Source organism: Archocentrus centrarchus, unplaced genomic scaffold (assembly GCF_007364275.1).
Source record: "Archocentrus centrarchus isolate MPI-CPG fArcCen1 unplaced genomic scaffold, fArcCen1 scaffold_35_ctg1, whole genome shotgun sequence".
Lineage (NCBI taxonomy): Eukaryota > Metazoa > Chordata > Actinopteri > Cichliformes > Cichlidae > Archocentrus > Archocentrus centrarchus.
Genome location: NW_022060262.1, coordinates 2,000,229 through 2,010,810, shown reverse-complemented (window position 1 = coordinate 2,010,810; position 10,582 = coordinate 2,000,229). Strand labels below are relative to the sequence as shown.

Sequence of the window (10,582 nt, the reverse complement as noted above, 5' to 3'; positions counted from 1 at the left end):
ATTCCTGCTGGTGTGAAGCCCACAGAGCTTCTGCTCAGTGCGTTTGTTTCTTTCAGATTCAGCTGTTTGAGCTTTCATTCTGAGTCGGCCTGAAATCACAGCAGCAGAAACGTAAGAAGAAAACAAACAGAAAAATCAAACTGAAAATATGAATTCATACATTATAAATATAAACACTGAAGTTTAGCTTTAGAGGGTTTTGTAAACAGTGTGCTGAGAGTCAGGCGCCCTCTCCAAGTATAGTTTAGTCATATTTCAAACTTTCTGCCCACGCTCCACCACCATTCCCACAACAGGCTTCAGCCCCACAATGAATCCTCAGATAGGACAAACCATGAAGGACACGCTCCTTAAAATCCAGGGAAAACAAGGCTGCATTTGTTTGCTGTGATGTAATGGGCCTTCAAATGCAGCCTACAGGACACAAATCGTCTTTCTTCCCTGTTCTTGGAGGGTGTGCACTCCACAGCTATTTCCATCTTTTTAGGAAAGTAAAATCTGTCCTCCCACATTTCTCTTCTTAACACGGCACCTCCTCAACACTTCCCTTCACCTCCATCTCCACCGAAGTCTAATCACCACTCTCTGAATCTTCATCCAGTTTACTCCAGGATCGTTCTCTCTAACTTAGATCCAACCTGTGAGGCATGCGTCTGCGACCCTGTTTATGGTCTTTTGTAGATTTGTTACCTCTATTGTTACTGTTTTGTTATATTGTTTCATGTGTTTCCCTTATGGATTCTTAGTTCTCATTGCTTGTTCTCATCCTGAAGTGTTTCCTCTTTGTGTGGAGTTTCCTTTGTTTTTCACATTGTCTGTCTCCCCGTGTGGTGTGCAGTCTGCATCCTCTTTATGTGGTGTCACGTTTGCATTTGTATATCAGTCTTCTCACTTCCTGTTTTATTTTGACATCCTGCCCCTTGTGCTTTGTTTTACTTCCCCAGAGTCTTGTGGCTGTGCTTTCCCTGTGCTCTCCGGATCTCCAGCAGTCCTTAGTTGTTCTCCAGTACAGATTTCCTGTTGTTTGCTTTTGTTGCTTTGGTTTATTTTTTGTCCTCTTTGTCCTGCTGTTGAAATAAAGACTCATGTTTGGTTAATTTTGAACTGCTTTTGGGTCCTTTCCTCCTTCACACACCACACGGCATGCTTCAGTTTCACTGTTTTTACACTCCCTCACACATGATTAAAAGTGGATTATTTTCCAGCCTGAAGCAGCACCAGCAGGTTTGAGCCTGCATGTCTGTGCCTGCAGAGCAGCTGCAGCTCTTTTATTTTATCCTTCAAACAGACTAAAACATGCCTGGAATCATTTTTAAGGAGTGGCATCACCTTCAGAGCTCTCTTTAAATCTTTTTATTCAGCTTATTAAAAAAAGGAGGAAATGTTGTGATCTGTCATTGACAGCCTGCACAGCGTCTCCTCTCGTCCCTCCCAGCAGAGGTGTGGTTGTTCTGTTATAAGGCAGCTAAACTGGATCTCATTAATAGAGTGAAAAAATCACACAATATGCTGTTTGGTTGTGACAGAGTTCATGACCTGTTTTATGTTAAGTTCAGCTTCTTTTAAAAATTGCTGAAATAGTGAAAGACTGTGTTGTTTAAGGGTTCTCCTTCCTCCTCATTAAGTCCACACTTTCCATCACATGACTTTATTTTGCAGAGAGCGATCCAGCTGCAGATTATTCCTCAGTGCACAAAATAAATGATGTCAGTTATGGAGAAATCAGGATCAGGACAGCAGGTACAGCTCTCTGATCCTCACTGCAGTTTTTTGTTTTTTTTTAAAGGCTCAGAGGCTGCAGCAGCATGAAAACAGCCAAGCTCCTCAGATTTGGGGGATTCCAGCCGTTCTTCTGCTTGTATATTAAAACTGTAGCAAAGAAGGAATTAATTCTAGATGTAGAAAAACAAATTAAAAAAAAAAAAAGCTGACAGCAGATATGAATCAGTTTCTGATCCATATCTGCAGACTCATATCTGCTCTGACACAAGCAGAGAAACTGTCTGTAACTTGTTACATGTCAGCTGTTTGCTTTCATGTCAGCTGTTTAGGACAAACAGAATTCCTGACCACCCACAGCACTGAACACAAGAAAGGAAAAACAGATGTGCAGAAAATGAGATTAATATTCAGACTTAGTCTCTGACCAGTTTTGATTGTTTCAGTTTGAACTGAAGTTTTTTTTATTGTCATGAAATGAAGTCAGAGCAGCTGGGTTTGTTTCAGTGTTTTATTATCACGAGTACATAAAACTGTGCACAGAGCAGTCACACCCTACAAACATGTACTTTACAAGAACCAATAATCCAAAACTGTAGCCAGTCGCCACAGTGTTACACATCACTACATCACTCCTACTGAACAAGCTACACATGTACAGTTTCATTTATAATGCTTCTGATTAGAAAAGAGACAGTCAGTATAAACAAAACTATTCAGCTCTGGGCTAACTGAAGGTGCAGACTAAAACATGCTGATTTGTACATTTCTGCTGAGCTCATGCTGATCATGTGACCGCTGCACTTGTGGTCTAAAGTCTGAGCCCAGCAGGTCTGTTTGGTTTCAGAGGTTTTAAGGCAAACATTCATTCTCAGGCTCAAATGTACAGAAACCGAAACATAAAAAAGGAATGAAAAGTAGTTTTATCATTTATGTAATGCTCTGTTTTATATAAAGTGCTCAAACTATGAAGGATGTTTGCAGATGCAGAGTTTCACAGCCTGCTTTTTTCTGCCAAAGCAGAGAAATAAAAGATTAGTTCACAGTTATTTAGTCAGTATTCTTCTTTCAAACTGCTTCTCAAAGTAGTTTCTTTAGCCAATCATCTGTTGTGATTCAATTTTGTGTTCATCAACTGTTCCAGGACATTCACATGACTTTGACTTTGGGGATGTGTGTCTTTTTCTATAGACCACAAAAGCAACAACAACCAAAAAAACAACACAAACAGCTCCGGCTCCAAGTCCGACTGCAACACGTGTCACACTTTCTGCATCCTCAGCGTCCTGATTCTGAACTGCTTTTCCGAGGTGTCCGACAGCCATCCTGACCTCTTCTGTGTGATCTGCAGATGACAAACAGGTGTCAGGTATCAGGTACACTGCACTCAGAACAGGGCTCCATTCCAGGAAGCAGGCTAAAGAAAACCTGAGTTTAAACCTAAACTCTGAGTTTCCTGTTCCAGAACAGCTGATCAGAGGTCCTTCAATGTTCACCTGCTCCTCTGCACTCTGACAGGAACTTTATGTCAGCAGGTTCAGGTGCAGCAGGAGGGGAGGAGTCAGAGAAACTCAGAGTTTATTGGAGGAAACCTGCCAGTGAGCGGGTTTAGTTACCATGGTTACTTAACAGAAAGCTCAGTTTTCCTCCTCTCAGGGTTAAACTTCCTGGAACAGGGCCCTGCTGCTTTCTGCAAAGTCTCATCAGCAGCTTCAGACTCACCTGGCTCTGTGACTGTGAGGGACCTGTCCTCATTGAAGACTCTGTCACCGTTTCCTGTGTTTCTCATTATAATCCGACACCAGTACGTTCCGGCATCGTTGAAGGTGACGTTCTTCAGAACGATGGAAACATCTCCGTCCTTCATGGAGGGCTCTAACAGCTCGACTCGGCCTCTGAAAGACGGATGCTGGTACTTCTCGTACGAGCGGTCGTTGCGGTAGAAGAAGACGTAATCCTCTGAACTCAGGTCACGTTTGCGCCACTCCAGCACAGTGATGACTGCACCTCTGGGAGCCTGACACTGAAGAGTGGCATCACCTCCAAGCATCGTAGACTGATGCTCTAAAAGGAGAGAAGAAAACTTATATAATTAGTAACAAACGACTTTCAAAGTAGTTTTTGTGATTAAAGTTTATTTTGTTTGTAGAGAACACAGCTCACTTGGGTCAGTCAATCATTTATGTTTAATTAGTTTGAGACCATCATCAATGAGACATCAATGAAGTCATTGGAAATGTCAAAAGCTGCTACAAAACATCTTTTTGGTCTGTCTAGATAATCTCCCTCTCCACAGCACTTCACACATGGAGTGATGTTTTTAATAACTCAGCTCAGTCCCTGACCTGGACCTCTGGACCATGTTTGCCCTGTCGGAGCGTTTAGAAGCATTTTAATGCAGTTATAACCAGTTTTTTGGTGAGTGAGTGCTTAGTCATTATTATTTTATTGTTATTTATCAACATTTAGAAGATGTCTGTGTCTGTCTGACACACCCACACCATCGATGCATGCAGCCAGCACCTACTGATAACGTGACACCCCACCCTCTCATTCAACTGCCTCCAAACGAATAAATGAAAACACCAGGACCGCAGCCAAAATGCTTTAAAATGACCCAAACCAGTGGGTAAGTCCATCTTTCATGTACACCTGAGTCATTTGCAGTGATGTGAAGCAGAACTTGGTTTTGAGGGCAGCTGCAGTGCAGAGTGAGCAGTCTTCATCCCATTTTCCCTTCAGCAAAGTGACTTTTGTGTGAGGTCAGTGAAAAATCCCAACACGTGACAGATCTGATGTTACAGGGAGTCATGATCTTCTTTCCACTACTCCCTTTCTGTGTCACCACAGCCTCCATCTCACCCTATCCCAGCATCCTCCTCCATCACACCAACCCTCTGCATGTCCTCCTTCACTACATCCATAAATATTCTCTGTAGTCTTCCTCGGTTCCTCCTGCCTGGCAGCTCCATCTTCAGCATCCGTTGTCTAATATATCCACTATCTGTCCATCTCAGCCTCATTAACTTTGCCTCCTAACTTCCCAGCCTGAGCTGTCCCTCTGATGGACTCGCTTCTAATCCTGTCCATTCCGGTGACTCCCAATGAAAACCTTAACTCCATTAACTCCACCGCCTCCACCTCGGCCTCCTGTCCTTCCATCTCCAAACCATACATGATAGCAAGTCTCATGCTGTAAACGTTTCCTTTCACTCTTGTTGCTCTCCAGCTGTTACAAATCACCCTCCACACGTCTCCACCCTCCTCTATTGTGCACTGTTCCTTTGGCACACAAGCCAGAGTTCTAGAGTCGGTCCAAAGCCTGAGCAAATGGAGGAGCATCTGTACAAAATCCTGTCCAAAAATGAGTCATGATGAAGAATGAGACGGAGCTGAGTGATGATCTGTGCTGCTCTGCCCCCAGCTAAACTCACGGACAGGTACAAGAACATCGACGGGTTTTGATCACAGAGGCTTACCAGCCTACATTTAAACAAAAAAAAGGCATCAGTGGTTCTCACTCTGAACCGAGCAGTTCTGTGAAGCGCTGCTAATGTGGACTGTCAGACACTGCAGGCAAGCTGAATCATATACTGCAGAGTTGCAGTACACACACACACACACACACACACACACACACACACACATACAGTTTTAGAGTAAACAGAGCAATATTTTATCAGCCACACATGAAGGACATTTTCTCCTTTGGTTGTCTTTTTACACTGAAGATGAGCTCAGTTTGGAATTTCACTCTCACATATAATGATTTTTAGAACAACAATAAAACACGCTGTACAAAATACAGCTCGAAATAATACGCAGACAGTAAGTTATTATCGTTTAAGTTCATTTATAATACAAATTTACGCACAGCAGACTCAAAATGTATTCCACCAAAGCGAAAGTAAAATGAAAACCAGTGGGAGAAAACACGTAACTCCAAAGGTGAGTGGCGTCTGTAGCTGGAAACGAACAAGCAACCTTTCATTTGCAAAGCAAATCTACTGATAAACCATTGAAACCTGTTGATCACAGAATGAATCGACCTGCAGTGTCGTTTGGCCACGTCACAGACTGCCACAGATGTCTGACACAAACACGCTCAGAACGGTTGTTTTTATTAAAAAAGAAAAGAATGCTGGTGCATCAAAAAGCAAAGGCGCATGCGTTTCATGACTTTATTGCAATAAATTGATGCATATTTCTGTGCGGACCTCTGCTCTACATAGAAACTGCGTCCAATTCTGACCGTCTGCGCTCACAGCGACCTTTTCACTGGATTATAATGTCGCAGGGTTTAATTATCCTGCACCAACATGGAAGCTGCTCCTGTTTTTTCTTTTTTTCCCTCTATGTCGACACAAACACGGACATAGAGACACAAACATACACACAAAACTCACCTTCAGACGCGAAAGCCTGATAGAACAGCAGCGAGTGTGCAAATAAACAGAGAAAAACCATGTCTGAGTAAAACTCCTGACAGACAGAACAACAAACCGTTTCACAGGTAACGACAGCTCGAGCAAGGAGGAGCTGAAAAATAAACCTTTATCCAAACGGCGCAATGGCGCAATGGCGCTGTCTGCTGGATGTTATTTGACTTTTGGGTCGGTTTGAAAGGCAGGAAAACCATCGCTCCCCACAGCTGGACACGAAGCACGCACAGCACCGTGCAGAACAGATCTGTGGTCAGTTCAAGTCATGTTAAAATCCTGTAAAATGCTACTAAAAATAAATATTTCCTGTTTACAGTTTCCACTGGCATTTTTACGCATCCACAATTATTTTGTGAAAAATAAGTGTTGTTTTTCCGGCTGACTGCACCATCTGACCGGTTCTGGTACGATCTCTGTCCTCTCTCTCTCCATCCTCCTCAAACACTGGATTCAGCTAGAAAATAACAAAGATATAATCTATATAATTATTACATATACACACTGCTTAGTTATGCTGAATCAGATTTTGTCAGAGTTTGACTTTTATATATTATTTATTTATCAGGGCAAAAACTGTCATTGACATTAAAAGTGTCTTTTAAAAAGAGAAATCTGACCAATAGGGCTGCAGAAATCACAACCAATATAAGATTACAGCACTATGAAGATATCTGAAGTGGCCAGAAAGGACTGGATCGATTATAATGTAGGTACAATAACACTCATACAGATTTTTGCAAACAGGTCATTTCTTCTTCTTAACACAGCGTGGTGGTTAGCACTGCGGCCTCACAGAAGGTCTGGGTTCGAGTCCTCCTTGGCTCGGGCCCCTGCATGTTCTCCCCGTGTCTGTGCGGGTTTCCTCCCACAGTCCTGAGGGATTTGAGCTGGACAGAGATGACCCAGCAGAGCAGACCACACACATGAAGAGAAGCAACGACGGACTCTGATTTTGGTGTCAAGGGAACCTGGACCGAGCCATGGAGCCGTGGCTGTGGTCGACAGTGGAGCTGAGCCCAGTGCAGGTGTAGCTTCCAGTGGGACACTCTTGGTGAGAGGACTGTTTGTTACAATGGCCTGAGAGGATTTGTGTGGCACTGAAATATTTATACTGTAAGTAGGTGGACTGCAAGGATACCTCTGATCAGAGTTCGTTTTGTTGTAAATAAAATGCATGTTTTTGACTGATTCTTGGTCTAATGCACTCCTTGGCTGGCACCTATTTTTTATTTATTTATTTTAAGCTGCTCTTCACCTCACTTAATTTACCCCCCCCCCCCCCCCCCCCCCCCACACACACACACACACACACACACACACACATAATAGAAACTTAGGAAATCCCTTTATGGCATACTATCACGTTTTGGCACAACACTGAACTGATTATAACGCAGACATATAACTATATAAATCAGTACAAGCACGGTAACTGCACCACATCAGGAAACAGCTGGAATGGCAGCAGCAGGTTTTAAGGCGCTTTTCCTCCTTTGAGGAAAGAAACAGTTTGGACAGAAATAATAAACTTCTCTATTTATATCTGCGGTCAAGTTTGCCCCCAAACCACCTTCACCATCATGCGTAACTGTGCCCCACATACCATTACTCACTTCTTCATTGTCGCAGCAAAGAGCCAGCTCCTGCGGGGCGAGGAAACACACTTTTTAGGACCACCGTCCGGTCTCCTTTGTCCTCCCCGAGGTATAGCTGGACTCTATTCTGGTCCTTCAAACGAGATTTCCCGGTAGTCCGGTTCATGTTTGCCGGTGCTGGCTGAGCAGTTAATCCAGAAACTCCTTACGGAATAAATCCTTATAGCGTTTCAGCTTGCTCCGGTTTCATCCATCTCCCGTGGGCAACAGCTGCATACTACATCCATAAACGCGTACATCCAGCTGTGGAGCACTCCTGCTCTGACCTTGAACACCGATTTCCTTTCCTCCTCCTCCTCCTCCTCTTCTTCTTCTTCTTCTTCTTCTTCTATAAATCACAATGGCGGTGGTGCCTTTGTGGCACAGAACTGCAGTAACATGATGCAACATGTGGAGGAGCGCAAAGCCGGCCTTCTTCCTGTTTTCTAGCGGCGGCCCTGTAGAAGTAGGTGCGCCGCACCTAATTGGCTGGAGTGTGGCTATGAGGCTTCCACGCAGACGCAGTGCTGCCCTGCACCACCGTTTAGGTCCCGTAGATCCATATCTACCAGCCATGAGTGTATGAAGGTTTACATCTTAATCACACACACTCCACTGTTTTAATACCTTTGCATCCCTCATCTACGGTGGCCGGGACCACCGTACTCGTACCTTCTCTGCTGTGCGCTCCTGTCAGCTGGATGACTGCACCCAAGCCTTTCTGACCTGCTTTTAACCCCCCCCCCCCCCCCCCCGCTTCCGTTTTTACATATCTGTAAACTAGCTAAACTTTGCCCCACAATTTTTTCATGTGAGCCACTTCATACCCTGCGCGCTTCATACTTCCGACAATAACGCTGCATTCAAGTCCCTTCAGATGAATTGTCTGATTTCTCTGTCCCTGGAAAGTATCTTGTTTAATTAATAAAAATATATATTTTAAGCAGATTTGTCTGATATCTGCTATTCAACACATGCAACATTTGTATGTGATGAAAAGCAGCGAACACCTCTTGTGGTTAGAGATGTGTTTGCACGGCCTCTTTTTAAAACCCTGCTCTGTGGATCACTGAATGTGTGCATCTGTCTCCCAGCCTCTGCTCTGCAGTGTGGGATTAGTCTGATTCAGTGTCTCTCTGTGATGCTTCAATAAATAATCTACTGAGGCTCTGTGTTCATATCAGAAAAAAAAAAACAGAGCTCTTTCTTTTTTTTTCCTGGAACTGCTCGAGAGAAACCGCAGAGGAAGAAGGTGTGTTTAACTGCTGTCATGAAACAAAAAGCACCTCAAAGTCACAGCGCCGTGCAGAAGAATGGGACTCGCACCTCTTCTGTGGCTGCTCCGTAAGTACCACATGCACCGTTTAAACGTTGATGCTGGAGTTGGAGAGGAGCGGCGCTGAGTTACGGTCAGATTTGTGCATGGAGTAATGAGGAGAATTCACTGAAAGAGGAAAGACTTGCACTGGTTTCTGGTTGAATTAACCAGTTATTAATTCATGCACTTTACTGAACTGGAACAGCTGCTTCTTGACTTTGATAGAGTTTTATTTTATTCATTCATGTTTTAAACAAATTCAAACTTTTATTTCTTTAAACTCTCTAATTTCTGCAGACAAACATCAGCGCTGAGCTCCGTCCTCGTGTCCTCCTTTAAATCACACTGTTGGCTCTTTCTTGTCCTTTTCAGGCAGCTTCCTGCTAACTGTCAGTCAGAGATTTGTCTTTGGTCACAGCTCTGTTACCTGAAAATGACCTAATCCAGGCCTGCAGCTGCATTTTTACACGGGGCCTCACACCACTGTGACATGCAGCTGTGTGTTTGTGTGTACCTTTCCTTTGTGTCCATTTCCAGCTGAATTTTAAAGTTGGTAGTCATCAGTTTAAGGACAGCGGTTTGACTTTGTTTGTTGGTTTGTTTGTTTTTGCAAATTTCAAACCAGCTGGTGTTTATTTCTCTTCTCAGTGCTGACGCCGCTGCTGAGCTGCACAATGAACAGCGGTGAGTGAACAGCATTTGGCATGAAAAGGCTGCTAAATAGCTCTGATGACAGATTTAGCATCAGTATTTTCCTTTTTCTGAGTAATTCATGCATAAAAACTCTGCTGCAGTCAGTGGGACGCTGTGCAGTTTAATTTGGGGAAATACATGTTTCATTCCTGCTGAGAACTGGATGCTGAAACTGATACTGCTGCTAACGGTCCAATACATGAATCACCACAGTTTAATAAAACAATGCGCACTGTTACAATAACTGTTAGGCTCAAGCATTTGTTGTTTAAACCGGACTCAATGACTGCATTTGATTTTCTGGCCTTCACCACAACAAAGAAGATTTGCAGTTCATCTTCATGTTTATCTCAAAAATATTAATTCTCTCACAGCTCGTCTGACTGTGAGTCCCAGCAGCTCTCAGTTCTTTGAAGGAGACTTTGTGTCTCTGAGCTGTGAGGAGGACGACAGCTCTGCTGGATGGACTCTGAGGAGAAACACAAGCACAGAAACCAGAGCTGAGTGTGAGGAGTGGGGGAAACCAGCTGGTTCTTCCTGTAACCTCGCTGCCACCCTCACATGGGAGAGTGGAGTTTACTGGTGTGAGTCCAGAGAGGGTGCCATCAGTAACATGGTTAACCTCACAGTCTCTGGTAAGCTGAGTGTGTGGAGTTAGTGTTGATGAAGCTGTGTGTAAATGGATGAAATGCTGTAGTTTGTCTCTGTGTTGAGGTGGATCAGTGATCCTGCAGAGTCCTGTCCTCCCTGTGATGGAGGGAGATGACGTCACTCTG

The 10,582-nt window shown here is 43.8% G+C and overlaps 1 protein-coding gene across 1 annotated transcript; it reads right to left on the bottom strand.

Moving 5' to 3' along the window:
- Positions 1–2,216: 2,216 nt before the first annotated feature.
- On the bottom strand, positions 2,217–6,271 carry LOC115776596 (myelin protein zero-like protein 2). The gene is made up of 3 exons (XM_030724327.1): positions 6,126–6,271; positions 3,442–3,783; positions 2,217–3,064 (listed from the first exon to the last, which is right to left on the bottom strand). The coding sequence occupies exons 1-3, from the start codon at positions 6,184–6,186 to the stop codon at positions 2,814–2,816; spliced, it is 654 nt and encodes a 217-aa protein (XP_030580187.1). The 5' UTR covers positions 6,187–6,271; the 3' UTR covers positions 2,217–2,813.
- Between the last annotated feature and the right edge of the window lie 4,311 nt (positions 6,272–10,582).